Source organism: Cydia fagiglandana, chromosome 8 (genome assembly GCF_963556715.1).
Source record: "Cydia fagiglandana chromosome 8, ilCydFagi1.1, whole genome shotgun sequence".
NCBI classification, from domain to species: domain Eukaryota; kingdom Metazoa; phylum Arthropoda; class Insecta; order Lepidoptera; family Tortricidae; genus Cydia; species Cydia fagiglandana.
The window spans coordinates 7,140,336-7,165,227 of record NC_085939.1 but is presented as its reverse complement, the minus strand read 5'-3'; the positions used below and the strand labels follow the sequence as shown (position 1 = coordinate 7,165,227).

General features: G+C 36.3%; 1 protein-coding gene and 1 long non-coding RNA gene across 2 annotated transcripts in view; both read left to right on the top strand.

Moving 5' to 3' along the window:
* Nucleotides 1-20,940, top strand: part of LOC134666602 (gamma-aminobutyric acid receptor subunit alpha-2) — a 51,042-nt gene extending 30,102 nt beyond the window's left edge. The window contains exons 5-11 of the mRNA XM_063523817.1: nt 9,070-9,152; nt 11,759-11,893; nt 16,626-16,753; nt 18,442-18,627; nt 19,132-19,263; nt 19,733-19,907; nt 20,267-20,940. Of these exons, the coding sequence (XP_063379887.1) occupies nt 9,070-9,152; nt 11,759-11,893; nt 16,626-16,753; nt 18,442-18,627; nt 19,132-19,263; nt 19,733-19,907; nt 20,267-20,430 (1,003 nt within the window). The 3' untranslated portion in view covers nt 20,431-20,940. The remainder of the gene's footprint in view (nt 1-9,069; nt 9,153-11,758; nt 11,894-16,625; nt 16,754-18,441; nt 18,628-19,131; nt 19,264-19,732; nt 19,908-20,266) is intronic.
* The window catches only part of LOC134666619 (uncharacterized), a 205,770-nt gene that overhangs the window by 110,235 nt on the left and 70,643 nt on the right, over nt 1-24,892 (top strand). The window lies entirely within an intron of this gene.

The following is a 24,892-nucleotide window of genomic DNA, read 5'->3' as shown; positions in this document are numbered from 1 at the left end:
TTGCCTAAAACCAAAAACTGCTCGTAAGCAATGTGATTTTCGCAAATGTAGCAGTAGAAATAGGAAAATATGATATCAAGTATAACTCATTACCTTTGTACTAAATCAGCCTTTTATCGAACTATTAATTGATTTATCCCTTAAAGTTTTGCTTGAAGTTCACATACTGTTATAACTTTATACATATTACGTTGAAAATTGCATTAATATTCGTGAAAAATCTGCGTATTTGTTGTGTTTACAAGTTGACAGAAATGTCACGTTGGAAACGCACGTATTTTTCCATAACATCTGTCACGTTTACTCGCGTAAAGTATTTACGCAGAATAATTCTGGCTCAGTTTTCATTATATAATTAGAAAGAGAGCGTTTTAGGTGTGAAGTTAGGCAAGTATGGAAAACTCGCGTAAAAACGTTTGTAACTCATGGTACAAATTGAAATTTTTAGTTCTTTACGTGACCGGTAGAGGCACTGTACAATTACTCCATACATTTTCCTTGACTTTCTCACTATCTTCACTTCTCACTGTCATTCACGGAACTCATAGTAGAGCTACTGATGAAACATCGGCCTAACAAACATTGTCTATTTAACAGCCTCCTAGCCTAGTCGGTAGTGACCCTGCCTACGAAGCAGGAGGTCCCGGGTTCGAATCTTGGTAAGGGCTTGTGCACAAATCACGCGAGGTTCGATAGGGGGTGCGGGGGTCACGAATAAATCACGATAGATCACGTTGGGGGAGGGGGGTATAAGGAAACCTCACGTGTATTTTTCTACAGTGAACGAAACTATGAAAAAAACACCTAACACATGAGTAGATACTTTTTCTCGGTTTCGTTAAACATAAATTTTCACTCTGCACTTCAAAATAGCGAATCTATTTAACGAAAATAGAAAAATAAACAAGATTTTCTATGTAGAGTCTGTGCGGAAAGAGAAGAGTCGTGGGATTTGAGGGCGCGCCAGTGCTTTTTTATGGTTTTTGCTATGCTGACAACACTGGTCACGTGATTATAGTACGACACTAACGGTCATGATACTTGAATCCCTTTTGTTCCGGTTTTTTACCACGGCTTACTAAACGGAGCCTGGTGGTGGTGTCGGCTCGTCAACTCAATCCTCTGATTTAGCGCAGGCACTAGTTTTCTTTTTAAAACACACTTGTTTTTATATCTCAGATACTAAAAAGTAACTGCGATTGACAAAGCTGCTAAAACTATTTAAGAATCTGCTCAATACAACTGTAATTTTAGTACCAAACAAGATACGAGTCTCATTTATGTACTGCCTAATCTGTGCAGTCCAACAGTTATTAAAACCGGGTAGATCGGGTAGAAATTGGGCAATAGAACTGTAATTTTATCTGAGATATATTTCACCCATTGTAAACTTGACTTGTAATGTATGTGTACATTATTAATAATAAATATGAATATGAATAAAAATAGTGCATAAGTAGGTAGGCCTTATTGGGATATGTCCGGTTCTCTCATCTCACGATATTTTACTTCGCCGAAAAGTCACTGCTAAATATGAAATATAATTTCGTAACTAACAGAACCTACAAATAAAGAAATATTTTATTAGAAAAAGTTTTATTCTTTGTAATCGAAGTCTGAATTAAAATATTCAATGTCACTTATGTTTGAGCTAGCTTCAAAACCACCAGGGACACTCATAGAACTATCTTCATCTGAACTGGATGTGCTTGAATCCGGCACGTAGATTACGAATTCTTGCATATCACCTACTTAGCGGTCTTTTATTCGAGATACCGTAGGTACTTTTACACAATCCTGAAAAAGAAATTACATATAAATATGCATAAAATGGCAACTATCAAGACTATTTGTCAGTTATTTTAAAGATCATGAATGACCTGCATATTTATGAAAATTAATATATTTTGAATGAATATACTTACCGATTATGTACCGGAGACAAGTTACTTAGGGGGCTTATTAAATAGGTAATTATTTAATATTAAATACAACATCAATACCCGCGAATAGCGGAAATACGTTCCGCGACTTTTTGTAAGTCGATAGTCGGCTTTTAGCCGTTTTCTTCCCGCTGACAAAACCGAACAATGTTAAATATAATTTTCCTTGTGGTTTTATGTACGGTTTTATCGTGTTTTGAAAATATTTTATACATAAAACTTGCGGTTTTTGTTAATAAAAATATACATTGACAGAAGTTTGTTTACTTTTTACAAGACAGGTGTCAAAGGTTTGATTGCCATGTAAAATTTAAAATGTTAGTTCCCGTTTTTGCCGCGACTCTTCTCTTTCCGCACAGACTCTACAACACAATTTTTCTTAAAATTAGGTCGAATGAAAAACATTCAAAAAAATACACGTGAGGTTGTGGGGGGAGGGGGGGGTAGCGAAAAATCTCACCAATTATCACCAGGGGGGAGGGGGGGTCAAAAAGTAGCCGAAAACACCTCGCGTGATTTGTGCACAACCCCTAAGGGTATTTATTTGTGTGTTCATCACAAATATTTGTTCCTGAGTTATGGATGTTTTCTATGCATGAATGAATGAAAATGAATAAAACTCTATGTATATAAGTGTTTATATATATGTATATGTTTATATGTATTATGTATATCGTCGTCTAGTACCCACAACACAAGTCTTATTGAACTTACTGTGGACCGAGGTCGATCTGTGTTAAATTGTCCTATAATATTTATTATCATCATCATATATATAAAATTGAAAAACCAGAACGGGATAAAAAAAACGGGGGAAGAAGCGAGATGGCGCCTTACAAATTTCTAAAAAAGTTTTTTGACACGTTTCTCAAATACGACGCACGTATGATAAGAAAAAACTGTTCCAATCTATTATCTATATATGAGATTAGAACTAGAACATAAAAACTACCGCTTTTTTATTTACAATAAGCAAAAGAAATTTTCATAACATTCTTCAATTTACGACTATATCGGCTATTTTCGGAAACTCTCGGTTCGTTTCGTTTCGGTGTAAAGTAATCTAAATTATGTTTGTCATGTTGGTATACAGTTATTTCTACGTGTTTTTATACGAAGTAAAATAAAAAGTGCTGTCAACCTCAACCTTTTACCTTAGTTTATGCCCATACGAGTGACATGCCATATAATGACTGATAATGACTTATCAATATCAATAGACCGGGCTGCCGAGATGGGCCAAAATTACAAAGTTGATAGCAAGTAATAATGTACGTAGATAAAATTTAAGTGCATGTTCAGATATTTTTGAGCGAAACGACCTGGTGAAAATAAGCAAATGTACAGTCAGCAGTCGGCCAAATATCGTAATATAACTCTGTTGCTATAGAAATAAGGATGTGTTCCGATATACTGGCGGAATACTGAGAGACAAAAGTGGCTAAGCTTACATTGGCTCGGACACTTAGAGAGAATGGGAGAGGATCGTGCCGTGACGAGAGCGTACTTGGGACAACGAAATGGGAGACGCCCAATTGGACGTCATAGGTATCTACCGCTGGAACGACGTAGTTGCTCGAGATCTGCTTATCCTCGGCCATGGGAACTGGCGAGAGCTATCGCAAGACCGAGAAACATGGTGTGATCTTTTCTCGGAGGCCAGGATTCACATAACCGTAGTAAGTAATGTTGGTATTCAGAAAGGGAAATGGGGATTACGTACGTTTGTACCAAAAGGCGATTTATAGGCGGTGGTCGTCCATATTCGTCTTAAGGCGGAAATTAATCTAATGAACATTTTTGCAATTAGGCTTATAAAAATAAATAATAATTTTATGTTGAAACGAGTTTTAAATAAATAACTACGTAGATGAAAAAGTATAATCTTGCCTTTTATCAAGTCACATATTTTTTTTCAGATATTTTGCGTATTAAGTTATCCAAATAACGGCTACAAATAAGAAATCCCTATCACCGTTATGAACCCTGGCAGGGTTGACACACTCTTTATTTCATTTACGCGAGCGGAGCTGCGGGCCCGTCTAGTTTATAAACCTTATTTTTCCTTAGTTTATATTAGCTACGCAAGTTGCCTGTACTGTGATGTATGGCAGAGTAAATAAGTCTTGGCAACATACGAGCAAGGCCTGTTCACTTCCTAAGAAAGTTATGTCCCCAAATAATTGCGCATGTGTGCGCCTTAAGCTTCTATGTGTGCGTTGGCCTCCGGGAAAAAATTGCGAGTAATAAAAATAAAAACATTTTTCTACAGCAACATTGCTCCCAACTCTGATTTAAATTATCACGAATTTTATACAATATTAATCATAACACGGGACTTAAAACGCTTAAAACTTAATTACATGCGATTAAGTTTTATAATGAATATTTGCTTCCAACTGTCTTTATCAATGTTCATAAAATATATGGAGGGTAGGTACGTCTACCCACCATAATAAAAAATATATTTGTCAATGACTCTGTCCAACTGCTGTGGTTAAAGTTCATAACGAAAATTTTGTTTATTAACTCTTTAAAGAATACATACAACGTGTACCGCTACGTACCACTTAAGACTGTAAGTCTGTACCTACATGGATTACAGCAATGCACATAGAAAATGTGCTAAATGAGGAGCAACGGCTGTTGAAGCAGCCAGAGTGAAATTTACAACTTTAGCGGGTTCAGAAGGAACCGAGGCATAACGCATCTGGAAAGCGTATTAATTAACCGTGAAGAAATGTATGAATACAAGTTGGAAATCTGTGTAAAATGCCGTGTGTAAAGTTTAGTGTATCTGTGTGTAAAGTGTAATAGGTAGGCATGCCTAATGTTATTTGTATAAAAGGTACTGAAAACTTTGTGAATGCGCTTTATTAATGTCTATTTTTTTATTAAGTTGCCAGTTGCCAGTTTTCAGTGTATATTTTTATATGTAAAACATTTTTTAATAAATAATATATATAATGTTATAAACATAAACATGCCTTTTATTTAAATCAATTGATAATACCACAAACAAGGGGTAATATTTGCATCTTGCATATATTTCGTGATATGAAGTTAACAAATATGTTTATCAACAGAATTACTACCTACCAATACCCGCCAGGCTAAACCGGTTGTCAACTTTAGTTCCATTGGTACACAAAGACGGCGCCACTAGTATAAACGTATAAACGGTTGGGGACATTTTTTTGTATGGAGTTACCGTTCTTCTCCTAGTGAGTATTATATTCTTTGGTAGGTACTCGTATGCAAAGAATATAATACTCACTAGGAGAAGAACGGTAACTCCATACAAAAAAATGTCCCCAACCGTTTATACGTTTATACTAGTGGCGCCGTCTTTGTGTACCAATGGAACTAAAGTTGACAACCGGTTTAGCCTGGCGGGTATTGGTAGGTAGTAATTCTGTTGATAAACATATTTGTTAACTTCATATCACGAAATATATGCAAGATGCAAATATTACCCCTTGTTTGTGGTATTATCAATTGATTTAAATAAAAGGCATGTTTATGTTTATAACATTATATATATTATTTATTAAAAAATGTTTTACATATAAAAATATACACTGAAAACTGGCAACTGGCAACTTAATAAAAAAATAGACATTAATAAAGCGCATTCACAAAGTTTTCAGTACCTTTTATACAAATAACATTAGGCATGCCTACCTATTACACTTTACACACAGATACACTAAACTTTACACACGGCATTTTACACAGATTTCCAACTTGTATTCATACATTTCTTCACGGTTAATTAATACGCTTTCCAGATGCGTTATGCCTCGGTTCCTTCTGAACCCGCTAAAGTTGTAAATTTCACTCTGGCTGCTTCAACAGCCGTTGCTCCTCATTTAGCACATTTTCTATGTGCATTGCTGTAATCCATGTAGGTACAGACTTACAGTCTTAAGTGGTACGTAGCGGTACACGTTGTATGTATTCTTTAAAGAGTTAATAAACAAAATTTTCGTTATGAACTTTAACCACAGCAGTTGGACAGAGTCATTGACAAATATATTTTTTATTATGGTGGGTAGACGTACCTACCCTCCATATATTTTATGAACATTGATAAAGACAGTTGGAAGCAAATATTCATTATAAAACTTAATCGCATGTAATTAAGTTTTAAGCGTTTTAAGTCCCGTTTTATGATTAATATTGTATAAAATTCGTGATAATTTAAATCAGAGTTGGGAGCAATGTTGCTGTAGAAAAATGTTTTTATTTTTATTACTCGCAATTTTTTCCCGGAGGCCAACGCACACATAGAAGCTTAAGGCGCACACATGCGCAATTATTTGGGGACATAACTTTCTTAGGAAGTGAACAGGCCTTGGTACCTACCTACTTTAAAGTGTGGTATTAAATTAAATATAAAATTTTGTGACGGGATTTTTTTTCCAGAGAGTAGGTAGGTACTTACTTAGTTACTCATCTATGATAGAGTAGTTTTAAGGACCATGGAGGCGTTTTCCTGTAGTAATGGTCGTGCAAATAGGGCTCATTAATTTCATACCCGCCGAGCAAACATAGCGTCCGTCGGCATCCGCCATTTAATTGGCAGAGTGAAAAATTTCGCGCTCCGATTACCCTCCAAGTTTATTCATTGGCCGTAAATTGTGATGGATAATATTAATTTAAAAAAGAAACTTTACAACCGTTTTCAGTGCTTGGCGCACTTGATGTTTGTTTGTAGGTATATATAGATACGTGGGTAAAATTATAAAGTAGATATTTTATAAAGAGATCTTATAAATAATCCCAAACTTAAAACCTCCTCTACTTAACATAAGCAGAATAATATGGGTCTATATTGGATCGCATAGTAATTGATTGTCCTAATGTACTTAATGTTACGCATAAAACTCATTTCGCATTTTAATTGTTATTGTGCTGAAACTAATAGGTAACATCTCTGAAAAATTATAAAACAAACGTGTAACCTAACCTAAATATTCTACACAAAATATTTTCGAAAATACTCTTTGTTTCAGCTGGAGAAAAAATATGCGAAAAGAATTTTATGCGTAACATTACATTAGGAAAATCAATTATTATGCGACAAGATCGGCACCCAAATAATAGGCAGGTATACTTATTACATTAATGCTGTATCACTGTGTCAAGTTTTCTATGCCAGAACTACGTAACATTTTTGTACTCTCACTTTTAATCAAATATAAATAAAAATACAGTCAGTCTAGCTGTACAGCTAAGCTGACTACTTACACTAAGGTACAAGGGTAAGGGTACCCTTGTACCCAAATTTAATGCTACGGGCTACGGCAGGTTCAATATATCAGTTCAAAAAATGGCAAGGTGCCATAGTATCCGGCCGTGTTAGAAGCTGGCAGTAATCATAATAATATATTGTGATTATTTAAATTTATGTCTGTTAACCATTCCAATATCTTTGATAAGTAATGTGATGTGTTTAAGTATTCGTTATGTTCGTTTTCAGCATATTGTTATATTTTGGGACTTGATTTGGTCAAATATTCGATTGGACATTTCATGTATGTTCGATTCAGTGGTAAGTCCCTATTAATTAGGTAGGCACTAAATATGCACGAATGCGGACGCAACTGGTTGATTGGATACTGATGGCAGTTATAGCGATAATACCTATTTAATAAATTATTCCTCGATATAACTTTATTTTTAAATCGTATGGCATGATTCGTAACGATGTTGTTCTTACACAATATAGAAATGATCTAGCTATTGTAATTCTAACAAACAACGCAAAAGAATATGTTAAGATACGGGGGGAGCTTCAATTACTTTTATGTTTATAACAGATGTTCCTTTATTGCGGAGTGCTAGTATAACTAAAGACGTAGCTAGCTAAAGGTATAGGTATAGGCTAGGTATAGGTATAGGTAACGTGTAACGATGTAATACACACTGAGAGCAATACACATGACAGAGACAGAGATGCGACAGAGATGGCTTCAAGAAGGTGGAGAGGAGAAAGAAGTCAGCTCGTCCGAATCAGTGCAGTACCGCACCGACTGGACCTAACCATTTGCTTCGTCCTGCAACACCGACGACGCTGCTGTATGTGTCCCGATTACACTACCTTACGACGGTCGAGGAGATCGTGAAGTATGTACGAGCCAAGTCCGGATTCATCCTGAGGGTCGTGAAGTTGGAATCTCGACACAATGTGAATTTTAATTCTTTTGTGCTGAGCGTTCCGACTGAACAACTAGCGACCTTCACCAAGGAGGAGTTTTGGCCGAAGGGTGTCAAGTTCCGGCGGTTCCGCGGCCGGCTCCCTGACACTGCGGGGTTGCGAACTGCATCGCAGCCATAATTTTGTTTTTAGTTTTAAGATATATTTTGTATTAATATGTATGCTAGTTTTAAGGTATTTATCTATGGGCCAATAGTTGCCTGAAAATAAATGTTTTTCATTTTTTTTCATTCAATATATTGACACGCATTATTCCCTTTTTTGTGAGCCAAGCGAAGTGACTAATGTCCTTACTAAATTTATACAATACCAAGAGTAGTTAGTTACTGGCAAAGTGCTCAATGGTCATTCATGGGTTGTCTGTGAGACGACATTTGATTAGGGTGAGACCAATTGGTCCACCCTCTTTACTCGTAGGGCTCGTACGTGCTGGCATGGGGCTTCAAATAGATGCCATGCAAAAAATACATTATTCTACTCTAAATATTTATTGCCGTAATATTACTAATAGCTATGCTTGTTTAACTGTAATAATTTATTATTAACATAATGAGTAACCATTATTTTTAGGTTTCAATAAGTACGCCAATAGGCACAACACAAAGCTCTATTTATTATTTTATAAATAAGCCGTTACCTGTACCTGTGTTCCACAAATAAATATTTACTTTACTTACTTTACAATTGTTTTTGTTTAAACAATAAATGTAAATAAATGCGTAGTAAGAGAGCAAACAAACCAATGAAGCTTTCCCTTTCACAAAGCAACGGGAAAATACCTAAGTACATATATTTAAAAAAAGTGCTTTAGGTAGTGTTATGTTTAACTCACACTTTCTTCCATTTTTGTACCTTGAACCTATAACCCCGACGATTAAAAGCATTATTTATTATTTTTTACAGGTTGACTATTAAAGCTAAATGCCCCATGGAGCTTCGGAATTTTCCAATGGATCGCCAGTCCTGCCCACTTATACTTGGTAGTTGTAAGTACTCAATAGAAATTCTTTATAAAAATAAATGACGTAATAATCGAACAGAACCTGTAGGTATTGAATTTTTAAAAGGAGACTAACTATAGTTCATTTTTTTTAGCATTAGAAAGAACTTGCAAGAAGGTAAGCGATCTTAACATGTCTTTTAATTGAAAAACGCTTTTTAAAAATCAAAAACTATTACTTATGAAAGCAGAAGAATATAAATGATCGTATTAGATTCATAATTGTTACATATTTGCCGTAACTTATTTTTAAAATGTGTTTTTCGATTAAAAGACACATCAAGATCGTTTACCTTATTTCTAATGCTAAAAAAAACGAACTATATAAGTACACCTTTCATAGCCACTTGGCTACATTGTACAATTTCATCGCAAGATCTGAAATGGCGAACTGTTCGATAAGTATTACAAGAGATCATCAATTGAGGTGGAATACCGCAAATTCGTTCATTGTGCCTACTTAGGTAGGTACATTACTTACAAATACTGGAAAGTATATTGAACTCACACCTGAACAAATCTTGTTTTTCATTCAGTTTTACAGTGAGGCTAACCCATTTTATTGTTGTCTACTGTGAGCAATAAATCTTTATTGGTCGCCCATTTTGAAAGCTGTGTACAAAATAAAGCTCACTCAAAAGCGTCTCAGTTGCATTAAAGCGTTCAGCATGCAGCGCTTGCACCCTAACCTTGTTTCCCTAACCGATGCAAGCTTTTGTACGACATGCTTGTACAAATTGTATATTTTGTGTGCTTATCTCTATACGCGGAGTGTAAGGATAAATGTATATGTTGTGTACTTACAGAAGCTTTATTATCAGTTTATTATTAAAATAACGAGTAGGTATGTTTTGACATATTTAAATAATTTTTGACAATAAGTAAGTCCAAATAATAATGAGTATAAATAGGATTGATGATATTGCCGGCCTTGTCACCGACTACGGAAAGATTTCCAAGGAAAGATTATCCAAAGGTCAGGTATTCTCAAATCGATTAGTTGTGTTTTCGCGCAATTATTTTTTTCGAGCGAACTTTCCGATGAACTTCGTTTAACTAACTACCTAGTCTAGTTAAATGAATTTCCAATCCGCTTAAGTCTATCTACCTCCTTAAAACAAAAAGAATGTCTCTATGAATATTCCAAAACAGCACATCGATTGCCTACAACTTTAATAGTATTAACATGGATTGTTTCCATACGTATTTAAAAGTACCTACACCACACCTACACAGTTTTTAGGTTAAACTCCATGTTATAATATAGCAAAACTCTGCTAAAACCTGGATATGTGTTGAAAATATACTCGATGTACAGTGCATACCGGTGAAACTTATCCGGCCGGAATGTGCTCTTATGATCGAAATTCGAAATGGAACGGCAAAATTACTGGAACGAGACTTAGGGACACAAATAGCTTAATACTGCACGCATATCAATACCGTAATACCACAGATTAACAAATAGTATACTAAACTGCAGCAACGAATGTATCGTTGGTGAGCCTACATGTGCGTATTAGCTGGTATTAGGCAATGTTAGATTTAGGGTGGGTTGCATCAAACCGACTGCCACCGTTAAAATGTTCGCTTTTATTACCTATATATGTGTACCTACCTACAGAGTGAAATTTTAACCACCAGCCACTCTGCATGGTGACTTTATAGGTCATTAGGTACTGGACAACTTTTATTAAAGGACCAATGCCGAAATCGTGAAAAATAAATTGGCTGTCCCATAGTAATTATATCAGCCGGAATAGCCTGAATATAACTACCTACTTATGAAACAGCCAATTTTTTTCACGATTTCGGCATTAGTGCCATAATATAAAAGTTGTTCTAAATTACCTATAAATAAAGCCGCTAGGTAGGCAGAATATAGGTAATACAGGGGAGAATCCAGGGTTAACGAAAGTGTGGAAGAAGACGAACTTCGTGGCTCAAAAACCTCAGGTGCTGCTGGTGCTGGTTAAAGATGAGCACAAGATCGCTATTTCGAGCTGCAGCGTCAAAAGTGAAAATAGCCCTAATGATAGCCAACCTCCGGCAGGAGACGAAGAAAGTAAGCAGAGGATGGCAGGTGGTTAAAATTTCACTGCTGAGTGACGTTGGCCAGTTTGGTTGGAGCAGGCGTAAGACCTAACGATTTTAGTAGTACTATTTCGCACATGTGAAACGTGCTATTTTAAAGGGGAAAATTAAATTGCAAAGCTCCGGCTTGTTCAGAAAAATCCAAACCGGCCCTTAATAGATTAAGGGCCGGTTGCAATTTAGCTGAGACTAAGTTAGTAAAGTTAGGGTTAGGTCTATCGTTATAAAAAAAAATTAAACTGTTCAGTCCCAGCCGGGGATTACGACTTAACTTTTTTTATTGTTAGGCAATTTAAATTGATTATATAGAGACTCAACATCGTATTGAGACTTTTCATGACCTTTTATACATAAAGGTATGAATACCTACATAGGTATTTCTTTGTTAGTATAGAGTCGTAAAAGTTGCCCTCATTATAATAGTATTTGGTCTGATTAGGATCGTTGCTTACAATCACATATAAAAATACAATATGTAACATTTTTTTGCTTGAACAGATGCGTACTCCAACCAGCAACTGGTGTACCAGTGGCAGAACTCGCAAAGCGTCAACTTTGTCCCGGGAATGACGCTGTCCCAGTTCGACCTAATCAGCTTCCCTTACCGAAACTTCACCTTCACGAGGAGAGAAGGTAATTATGGTCTACACCGACTTTTTGTAAACCTTACTTCCTATATCTGAGCGTTTCTTTTATTTTTTTGGCATTTTATATATTGTGACATTTTTTGCCCCTTTTTTGTTATTTCTAGTCAGAATCGCGAGCCCTTTTCATCCTTATAGAAGAAAAAAAGTGTCCTAAAATTTCCATACATTTTTCAAACTTTCCTTTTTGTTACCGCCATACAAAGTGTCTGGGGAAATGGTAACACAATAGGAATAAAACTCCGGGACATTTTTTTATCCCATTAGGATCGAAAGAGCTCTCGATTCTGAGTAGAAATAACACAAAAGTGGAAAAAAGGTCAATAACTAAAAATGGCAAAAATAAAAGAATCCCTCATCTATGTTGTGAACCTTAGTGCAAAGTGTTTTATATTACAAGGCTTGCTACACGGTCGCCGACAAGCCTTCTAACCGTCTGACCTTGGTCTGTCCTTGGACAGTTTTGGTCAAATTTTGTTGGCAACAACTGTCTACACGGTCCGGGACCGGCCAAGGCCACGCGGTCTGGGGGCTTGTCGGCGACCGTGTAGCAAGCCTTTGGCTGCAGTGGCGAGCGACCAGCGGCGCGGAGGGCATGCAACGTGGCGTCGAGCTTCCAAAGGATTTGATACGTTCAGCGTGCACTATACGCTGGGGTTCCGTTGCAAAAGTTAGCAATTGTTCAACATAGACGCCTTTTAGAGTGGTTTCCATATTTCACAATATGTTAAAGCTTAAATATTGTGATGATTCGACGTTGACACAAATCGCAGAGTATTTCGCGCTTAGAAAGCGCATGCGATCATATTATCATAGGCAAGTATCAAAACCATAGCAAACTTTTAAATTTCAATGCCGCTCCTGGTCATCCCATCCTCTACGTACGAAGCTTTTTCCAGCGTCGCTAGAATACCTACCTGTTTAGGCTAAGCCCGACAGATATTAAACATTTGAGAAATGTTTCTCGGGTTTTCTTTCTTTTCTATATTTAATGATTTATTTTAAATTGGTAAAATTAGCTAAATTTACACATATTTTTAGCCACATGTTTCGGAGACCTTAAGTGTATTGGGAGATGTAATGTGTGAGTATGTACATTACTAATTTTGTATCAGGCAGCGGATGGCAGTACTAAATTACTTATACTTAAATACCTATTAATTTACATGAAATTCATGAAATCATGATAAACAAAACATTTAACAGCCGAAATATGTTAGTAAGCACAAATAAATAACAAATTCGTCACGTCTGTGGTCCGTCGGCGTCGAGAACAGTTTCCTCGTTATATTGTTAATTGTTGTCAGCCAAAGAAGTAGCATTTATTCCCAAGTAACTTTGTTTGCGGCAAACATGATGAACTCCCCTTATTAACGCGCCCTAATTGTGTCCTATACAAATATAAATAGCGTCTTGCAATTCCGACCATTCTTATGATTAATTTAGATTATTTGTCTGGCTTTGTTTCGACCGCAAGCTGAATCAAAAACACATTTTTCTTTAGGTATAGGTTTTTATCTAACACAAATGGATTAGCACCCTAATTAATTAGGTATCAAATAATTAAGAAATACCCTGACTTTGGAAACCTTTTTATAAACTACAACGTAGAGCGGTCTTCGAAACTAATTATACTATTGTTGATTATGGAGTAAAAAACGTTTGTGATTCTAATCAATAAGTAAACTTATAAATAAGTATATAGGTACTAAATTTGCCCCAAATCGTGGTTGCTCGATAGGGGTGCCCAGAGGGCTGGTCGCATCGCCCCGCTGCAATGCATTGCTGATCCGTTCAGCAGAGTATTGGCCAGCGCGGTGGTCACTAGAAGCATCTATAAGGCGCTATGATAGGTAGCTCTTTATACAGGCGACGCGCGATAGTCCCCCACACCTCAGAGTTTCAACCCCAAACGCCGGAAATATTGTATTGCGGTATTAGCTACTACCTAGTATATAATTGATACATTTGAGGTTTTTAGCGGAGGATGCGGCCGCACCAGCGCTATGCAATTTTAGTGCTTGGAATATTATGGGACGGGCCTGCTATTGCACGTTAAAATAAAAGTATAGTCAGCGATAATAAATTGTATACACAATTTACAAAAAACTTATAAAATAAATTCGGATTAAAAAGTCTCATTTGTAATTTGTTTTTATATGTTTATAAAATACGGACGTCTTTATAAAATCTAATTACGTATAGGTACATGGGTTTTTTTTCTGGTTACACAAAACATTTGGCGCGAATATTACTTGTATTTAGGAATAGGTACTTTGGCGTACCTACCTCGCCAAGGCCACGCAGGAGCTCATAACAACTTTCATCTCCACTAATCGCAAACAAGCTTCATCCGCTGACGGATTAACTTGATTTTCTGCACTTCAGGAAAATGCCGACCTAATAGAAGCTATTTATCGTAAGTGCTGAATTACCGATGTCGCTTGCTCTCGGAAACAATATTACGTTACGATGTCACATTATCTATGCTTTATACAAGGTGAGACACAAGTAGCCACGTAATGTCTTAATGAATTTGTTTCCAAGTGACAATAATTTTTTTGAATAATATGTAATGTTTATGAGTCGGTTAACTTCAAACTCGGGTAAATCCATCTGTCAGATTATGCGATTTTGGTATTATTAAGTAAAGGTAATAGGGTATAGGTAGGTAGGGTATAGGGTAGGGTATATTTCCTAAGAGGGTCGAAAGGATTTACCCGAATAAATAAGGAAAAAAATATTATCAGACAAACTACCTGGTAGCACAAGTATTCAGTAGTGTGTAGTTTAAGGTTTAATACCCTAAGCCGTTCGGCTTGCTCCGCCGCTTTCTCAATATCTCGGGCCATGCTCCCTTTGGGCCCAAGGATAAATGCGCCTCTGATTTTATAAATACGTTTTTTTTATTGCTCGCGAAGCACCTTCCACACAAAATAGCTTGAGATTTTTTGTTGTAATGTGGACTTATTACTTTTATTAGACATGTAAGATTAACTTGCTTATTGTAAGTAATTTAATTAAACACATTTATGACTCATTCTCATTCTACCATTACTCCATTAGGTACCTCACCTTGTATAATATCTCCACAATACTTATGACATAATGAGGTATGTTTTACTTCTAAATAAAGGCATCTTCCCCTCTTCTAATTAATATCTGCTGCGGAATAGGTAATTTTCCTTGTAAGTCAATTTGGAGGGACGACATACCTTTATATGTGACTTTCCATATAAAGGTATGTCGTATACGTCGCATAGCGCGGCAATAATATTGGAGCGGCGTTAATAATAGCGTAAGCGTCGACCGCCATAAGGTACCTTTACCCGTGGGACGTCACACTAACTATTCTAAGTACCTACCTAAGTATATCTAATTGAAAATGGATTATGGACAACTCCGAACGCATCAATTCGTAATTTTCTTTTTAAATTATTTTTAAACAGTACCTACTTAACCCTATGTCCAATCCCAAGTTTAAATTTTACTTTTATTAATGATTTAGTTGTTTAGCCATGAAGAGCACGGCTAAACATGGTAGGTAGGTACTCATGCATGCATTCAAATACAATGTCCGTGTTACAATAACGCTGTATCACTTATGTATCAATTACCTACTTTAAAAAAATTACTATGCCATTCAATTTTCTGAAATGTACAGTCAGCAAAGCTATCAGCTTAAAATTACTTACTTTGCCATACCCCGAGGTTAACGAAGATTTAAAAAAAAACACAGTGTATTTAAAAAAATTGGTAAAACTTTAAAATTCTGTTCTTCATTTCATATTGATTTACCGTTCATAGTTAGTCCGTTTTTTTCCACAGGTAGATAAAACAAAAATCTAAATAGAACGATAAGGGCTGATTTAGACGGCGCGCGAACTCGCATGCGATTTTAGTTACATATTGTGGACTGTTGGTTACGTCCAATTCAACCGACCGACCAAAACACGCAATGTTAATGAAACTCGTATGCGAGTTCTCGTATCGTCGAAATGAGCCCTTAGTGTAGGACTGTAGGTAAGTAATCGTTTTTCGATCACAAAATGTTTCTTAAGTACTCGTTCGCCGAATGTCTCATTCACGCCCGAAATAGACATTGAAGTGCTATCGAATAAAAATATGTTTCAGTTTTTCTGCCAAAGGCAAAAGGAAATGATGTTTTAGAGAACGGTGGCATTTACACGAATCTGCTTTTATGCCTCAAAGGATTCACATGGGTATTATTGACAGATTAAAATGGGCATTTCGGTGTTCCCCTCGAGGGAATGTGGGTGTAATGTTGCTCTTGTACAGTTGAATCACCTAGTGTTATTTAATAGCTATTAAACTGAAATGGAAAAAAAAGTTAGACCAAGAAAAGTCTGCAGAGATTTTGATAGCCCACTAACACAGTGCATGTGTTAATTTAAACGTCAAACTTCCATGAAATTATGACGTATAAATAACACTTGTATCAAAATCGCTGCAGACTTTTCTTGGTCTAACTCTAGATATCATAGGTACACTAAAGAAAAAGTAACCAAGTCCACAGCTTACGCGGCTAGTGTTCTGACCACTAGACTACCCGGCCACGGCGGTATCCGTCCCAAATTATCTGGTGTATGCTATCTTTGATAGGCTAGGCGCCTTTGACCAACCCAGGGCGAGCAGTGTATGCTGTGATTGCTGTGTCTTATAATTTATGTAATCCTGACTACTTGTTTTTTTTCACGCAGGAGATTTTTCCGTGCTTCAAGTATCGTTCAACCTGCAGCGACACACTGGGTACTTCCTCATACAAGTATACGTACCGTGCATCCTCATCGTAGTCCTCTCCTGGGTATCCTTTTGGATACACCGCGAGGTAACCTATGTAATAAAATGTGACGTCCCACGGGCAAAGGTACCTTATGGCGGGTATGGAGTTATGCATACCCCAGTAATCTACAATAAATAAGCTATCGATAACACAAAAGATCAACCTTCTAAGTTGCGTAGTTACAGAGATATGATTTTTTGAAAATAATGTTGTGAAATGAGCAACTTTACAATAGAGAAGTTTTAAGTTTAACCGCCTAAAAAACTATGTTCCTGAAGTAAGTTACATAGTTGACTACAAATAATAATACCTTATATATCTGAGATTTAAAAAATGTTGCGACTTGTTCTGTAATGCAAATAGAAACCTTTGATATCGACTGATTTATGTGTATACTAACCAATCTCTTGAAAATAAAGTTTTATTTCATTTTCACGATTGATTGCAATGAGCTCTCAAGATTTAAATTGTATCTATTAGAAAACGACACTGAGAGACAGTTTAAGCAAAAAGCAATACCGATTTAGAGGTGAAAATGTATTTTCTGACTTTTTCATATAAAATCAGAAAATTGAATATTTTTACTTTTAATGTAACACACAATCAATTTTTCTGAGCACATATGCAAGAAATTCTGTCATTCAAATGAAATAAATCCTAAAACCCCAACTAAATACTATATTTAAACCCCTTATGCCACTTTAAACTTACATAACAATTACAGTATTTGCTCCATACATTTACGAAAAGGTACCTTATGGAAATAAATCGAATAATACATCACTACAAAACATCAATCACATTGAAGTTTATCTTTTATGAATAGAAAATATTAATTTACATTAAACTGCCACAAATTTAATTAGTTCTTCGTCATAATAATCTTAAAAAAGACCAATAATTTGTATGTAATGAAAAGGTACCTTGTGGTTAAGTTACATGATGAGGCATGATGATGATGGAACAGTTAGGATAAACTAATAATATTTTGGGGTAAAGATGGTATAAATAGTCTATTTCTTATCAATAATATATTTTGGTTGCCATTGAAGACAAGCGGCATTGAGGTTCAATGACCTCAGATATTCCGTAAGGTAATGCGTCGGGTATTGGCATTTTTCAGCAAACCAATGGCTGATTTATTGCATGCGACCAAACCAAATGAAGATTATACTAGTTAAGAAAGACTTGACGAGAGTAACTTTGGTATAATAGCAGGCTACTTGGATTTGTAATGTCGGTCGATGTATGGTTATAATATTTGCTAGGCGCCCCAACCAGAACTGAAATTATCAAATTAGTTTTGCAGAATGCTAATACAGTTCTCTACCAAACTTCTTTTCCCGTATTGACTAGTTTTTTTGGGAATTTTCAATCTTTTTTCCATAAGGTACCTTTTCGACTAAACTCTGAGACGACATTACTAGGCTTATAACTAACTTATAACAAAAATAAAAACAGGTTACGCATTAAGGTTTCAGATCACACAATAAAAAAAAATTGAGCATTTTTTCACCTCTTTACAAAACATTTCATATCTCCGAAACTAGAAACCCTCATAAGGTACCTTTTCTCGTGGAACGTCACAAATATAACGATATTATACATGGTGTTGTAAAATCACCTTGCATGGCTGGCATGTATTTTTACACAGAAACTGCGTAACTGATCAGATTGTTATTGATCTTGCATAGGTACACATTGTTGAATGTTGACATTATTATGCATTTTAGGCAACATCGGATCGCGTGGGCTTGGGGATCACAACCGTGCTGACTCTGTCCACCATAAGTCTGGACTCTCGAACTGATCTGCCCAAGGTGCGTTACGCGACGGCGCTGGATTGGTTTCTACTCATGAGCTTCTTCTACTGCATCGCCACTCTTCTAGAATTTGCTGGCGTCCATTACTTTACCAAGGTAATAAGGTAGCATTTACTCATCTTAGCGCCACTTGCACCATTGCACTAACCCGGGATTAACCCGTTAAACCTGAAGTTACCATGGTTACCAGTACAATTTGACACTTGATTAACGGTTTAACCTGTTAACCCCGGTTTAGGGGAATGGTGCAAGTGGGCCTTAGATCAGTAGCTGGGTCCACACAGAGCGTGCATTCGCAGGAAATTGCCTCGCGCGTATGCTTGCTGTGTGGACTCGGCTACTCCGGCTAGTAGCCCTAGGTACCAGCCTATGCAGTGTCAAATTGATATATTACTGTTACTTACTTTCCATATATCTCGCTTGCACTCATACCTATAAGAGTACGTGGGAGATGTAGAAAGTAAGTTACGTACACGCTATCGAATATGTTAGTGTCAAACTGGTGGTAGGTGTAGTTATTATCAGTGGTAGCAACATATTTTTTTCTCACATTTCACCTATTATCTTACAAAATGGCTACATACCCATTATTTTGATCAGGTCGGTTCTGGCGAGATAGTGATAGACGACGCGGAATGGGAAGAGCTAATTGAGGAGGTGGGAGGCGACGCGTTTGCCGCGCGACAACTCGCCGCTCGCCGCCGGAGTTCCGCCAGATCCGCTGCCAACTACGTGAGCTATCTGAATTTATTATAATAACTAAGCTTCCCACTCACAACCCTAGGGGAGTCCGGGAGACTCGGTAAAATGGGATTTGAATTTTTTTTGGTAGTCTGTGCGGAAATAGAAGAGCCGTGGAATGTATGGAGCACAATACATTCTAAATAGATAAAATACCTAAATTATTTTAATTTTGACACTTTTTTAATAACACGGGCAAGTCTCCCGAACTCTCTATTTACACAAAATAAAATCTCTCAAAATGATTTGCATACTCTGCAGAGTCGAGATATATGCTCGCAACAATAAAGTACCTACCTAGGTAGCTACTTCTCCTGGCCTTCAAGTCCTTGATGCAGGCATAGCATAGCCTTAAGATAGTATCCAGGCGTAAACACTTTATGGCAAGTGCACAAGTAAGCCACATTAAAATTTTTCAGAACATAAAATACATAGGCAAACTCACTAACATTTTTTCCAGAGTTTCTCGCTGCCGCAAGAAAGCAACAGTCCCGCGGAAGCCGGCTCTGAGCCCGTGGTTCGACTGACCATGGAACGCACCACACAGACGGAGTCGCGCGTGCCGGGCTGGCGGCAGCTGCTGTACTGTCTCGCCGGGGACGACCTTTACCGGAGGAAGCGTCAGGTCGAAGCTGGTGAGGACTTCCATCTCATCATCATCATATCAGCCCTTTATCGCCCACTGCTGAGCATAGGCCTCTCATCTAGTACGCCACTTGTCCTGGTCCTGAGCTGCATGAGAATGCAGAAGTAACCCGCAATTTTACGGACGTCGCCCACCCAACGAGCCAACGTTTAGTTTAAGGTTTAAATAACTGGCCACCTCTGATACTAAAATGAATACTGTTTATAGGTGGATAGAATTCATTTTTAGTTAAGGGTGGCCGTTACTAACAGATGGCCAGTTACTGACGAATTACCATATTGTCCCTATTTATTACTAAGTTTGTGTTCAAAAGTTACCTACCATTGACATACCTATCTTTCCCCGTAGGAATGCGTGGCCACATCAACAGCGTGTCGCACATCGACCGCGCCGCCCGCGTTCTCTTCCCGGCTTCGTTTGCGCTTCTCAACCTCTTCTACTGGCTAGTATACGTGTTCTCCGCCACTGATTTCGCCTGGAGTGACAATCCCATGAACTCGCTGTCTCATTAAAAATAAAGGGGATGACATCACGTGACCGCCTTTCCACATTTTCCTCTCTCTCTCTCTCTCTCTCTCAGTGTTGAAAATCATTGTAAGTGGTCAGTAGTTAGGTAGTGGTAGGTACTAGGTTAATTAACCAACAAGAAAGAAGTACCTACCTAGGCGTTTCGCGAAACTACCTAAAAGTAGGTAAGTTTGTACCTAACACGGGTGTTTGACCAAAATCGCACCAAATCCAGTCGTAAGCGTCTTAGACCAAACCTGTTTTGCCCGATCGCGCTGGGAATACATAACTAATTTAGAACAGAACAGTCTAAGAAGTAGGTGCATAAATAATTAAATGATATATAATGTAAGGTGTAGGTGCATGGTGTATTCACTAGGTATTCGGGTAATTTCGGAAATTCTGGCTAATCCAGAAAATCATTTTCCGTTCTCATATTCCGTGATAATGAATAATGAATTGTCCGCCACTTTTTAGTATTTTTTTTTTCTCGGAATTATCTGAATACATATATATTTTATGTAGAATATTCTATTATACATACTGTGATCTTTTAAACAAATTAAATTAAAATTGTTACCTAATTACCTAGTAGCAATTATAAAATTATGTACCTACTAGGTATAACAATATCTATCAAATGTAATTTTCCACTATAATATGAAGATAAGAGAAATAAATGACGTACCTAATAGATCTACTTACGCAAATCTTATTAATTTTATTTTTTTAGATTTGCCTGACTCTTTGCTAATTAGTTTTCGATTGAGAAGTGATTCGTTCCGATGTAGCATACGTAGCTCACTTGGTGACAATGGAATATGCATCAAGTTAATCTCGTAATGGTGACCATATTAATAAAATTACGAACAAATAATTGACCGAAGTTTTAGCGAAGGTCTCCGTTTTAACTCGGGCATTTTGCTTTCTTATGTCCGGATGTCCTCCTCTGCAGGTCGCAATTCTCGATGCTCGTGTACATTTCGGTACACGGCGGGAAGAAGTTGATATCTCGAGATATTTTGTTGAAATACTTTATTCAGAGACCAAACTTTTTTTTGTTGATGAAATTTGAACTTAAAATAAAACTACATAAGGTTCAAATTTCTTCCATTTTTACCTGTGAGTTATCAACTTCTTCCCGCCGTGTACGGATTTATGACCAGATTCTATGATTAAATAGATTATTTTGCCGATCCAATTTTTGGAATTTATCCAAAATTCAGAAATTGGCATAAAAAACTTAAGCACCAATAGGGTCTATGGCGCTTAAGGCCATCGTGAGTTCACTGTGATAACGACTCAACTAAGTAGGTATTTTCCACTTTACATTTTCTACAGCTCACAGAACCACTAGTTATAATATAGGTATTAAGATGTTTAATCCAATAATTTACACTAACGTAGCTTTAAGTACTCGAGCAAGACCTTTTACTAAAACGTAGAGTAATTAAAACCAGCAAAGTCCTTGAAAGTATCTTTCGCAGAGAAATTAAGGCTCTCAATTAATAACAAGTCTGTGGTTGATCAAACAGGCTAACTCTTTAATTACCGCGGGTGGCTGTGTTGTCTCAAACTCGGCGCCAAAATATATAAAGCAAGACAATTAACTTTATCATAGTGGATGTTTATGTTGACATTGCACAATGAGTTCCGCTTAGGTCCGCATTCATTAGAACGTGATAGAATTTTTTAATGATATTGTAAGGGCTGATTTAGACGGCACGCGAACTCGCATGCGATTTTAGTTACATTGCGGACTGTTGATTACGTCCATTTCAACCAGAGATGGGCATTAATCGATTAACTTTTTAATCGACTAATCAATCGATTAAAAAATTTAATCGTCAAAATTAATCGGCGATTAATTTAATCGCGATTAATTTAGTCGACCTAACATACGATTGAAATTGAATTAATCTTAATATTAATCGATTAAATTTCTCGATTAACTCTCGATTGAAAGTAGACAGGTGGTCATTTTTGTATGTAACTAAAAATCAAAACTTCTTGCGTACACATTAAAAACCATTCCAGTGTTATAACTGTGCTTCAATAATATAAGATGGTTACATTGGTTACTATAATAATGCTTAGTGAATAGTGATGCATGCAGCCTACACAACATAAACATAATATTTTATGCATAATTAGACAAATTCTATTTGTTCCTGTATATTATTTAAATAGTAAAACTAATCCATATTCCGGATTCTTACTTAAAGTATTTTAATTTATAAAAATTACATTTGTTTTGAGACGAAATGTCGAAAAACTTGGAAAAACCCGGAAGTTGATGATTTTTAGTACGTGATTTTGGGCACATTTTTCGGGGTTTGTAATAATTTTATATTTCAAGAATTTATCATAGGAATATCACAAATAGTATACCTTTCTGATGGCAGTAAGATTTTTCCTATATCTCTTACTAGTATGTAATTATATATTTACATAAAATATGATTTAACCTATGCAACTTCCAACACTGATTTCGCAGTAAAAATCGATGCTATATTTTTTTTACCATTTTTCCTAGAATCAGGAAACAATTATGTGATACATATATTAATTTCCGGCAAAAAGACAAAATCGTGCATTTAAGGGTAAGGCAGGCAAACACCTGGGTAAGTTGAGAAACTAATAACACGTGGCATATAATACAGTGACATAAAATACTAAGCATACGTACTCTTTGTAGGTTTGTTTTATTGTTTACATAGGACTAGAAATTCCAAAATAGATAACAATCCGTTTATCCATAATTTGCCATTGTTATACGACCTTAAGAACTGTCAACATAACCCGAGATAAGAACAACCTTTAACAAAAAAATTGCCTACAGACCTTAAAATGCCATTATTATATCTTCGTCAGCCGGTTTATATAATTCGCACAATAGTAAGTACCTTTCGAGAGCAAATGCACGTGTTTGTTTAAAAAAATGATAATTTTGCTTTAGGTATGCCTATAGTGATTTCAGTATTTTATTGATAACAAAATGGAACGAACTCTAAAACATCCCTTTTCTAACAAAAATAAAATTCGATGACGGTCGAAATTAATAGTCTCCAAGTGAACATACATAAAAATTCGTCTGTTACTTATATTATTTATAAATGTTTCAGACGAATTAGGCACCTCGTTCTTTTTTTAAAGTCGGTTAAAAAGACCATATTTATTGCTAAAATTAATCGAGAGAAAATTAATCGAACTAATTAATCGATTAAAAAAATTAATCGCCAGTAATTAGTCGACGATTAATTTAATCGTGACAATATTAGTCGGAGATTTTCGACTAAAATTAATTAATCGTCACTTTTAATCGTTGCTCGCGATTAAGTCGGTTAATTTTAATCGTTAATCGTCAGTCGATTACATTTTGCCCAACTTTTGATGGTCGGTTGAAATTTTCAACCGACCATCAAAACCCGCAATGGTATAAAACTCGCATGCGAATTCTAGTACACTGAGAGAAATAGATAACAAAAACACACTTAGAATTACAACAATAAACTTAATCCGGGGACAAGGAGAGTCAACTAATAGGAACAAATTGACTTTTGCAATTTCTATTAGTTCTTGCAATTTCTATTGTTTGTTGAAATTAGATTTAGGATTACTGAGCTGTTTGTAGAAATAAATAAACTTTACAGAAATAGTGAAACGTCTATAATTATTACGAAACTTCATTTTTTCCCCCAGTACAGAACTCTTTTTTAATTCCTGGTTAGTTTACTAATGATTTTTCTCTGTGTATCGTCTAAACCAGCCCTAAGGTTTTTTAATGGCAAGTTGGTTTCGTAAATTCTAGTGATTACGCCAAGGCTTGGGATTATTTGCCAAGCGGACAGCGGACCCCAGGCTCCCATGAGCCGCGGCAAAAGCTGGGACAACGCAACGAGGAAGTACCTAAGTTGTAAGGTTTTTTGGTTATTGTAATTAATTAGAGATGCCCCGAATAGTGAATTTGGCCGAATACCGAATATTCGTCCCCACTCTCGGCCGAATACCAAATATTCGGCGACCGAACATTCGGCATCGAATAGTCGAATATTCGTGGCATCTATAAATTGTAATTTGTAAATAAGTAGGTATACAAAATAATGCACCCACTTACATACCTACTTAGGTCATTTTAATGTTATGTATGTTTTTAGTGTTCCGTACAAAACTTTGTTTACGGAACACTTATGGGATCACTTCGGTCTTGCAAATCAGTTAAATACGTTTTTCTCAGAGACCGTTTGACATAGATACCTAAAATTTGGAACAGTTATAGCAATTACCACCACTCATATTGTAAATAAGTCAAAACTGCTTATTTCTTATTAAAGGGGGAAATTTAGGGGGTTGAGAGGGGTAGGCTGAAACTTTTTTCATTTGTAAGAATCGTGTGGGGTACCATTAGAAAGCTTGCAAAAAATTGAGTCGATGGACTGATTTTGACTTCATTTTAGACTGCAATAG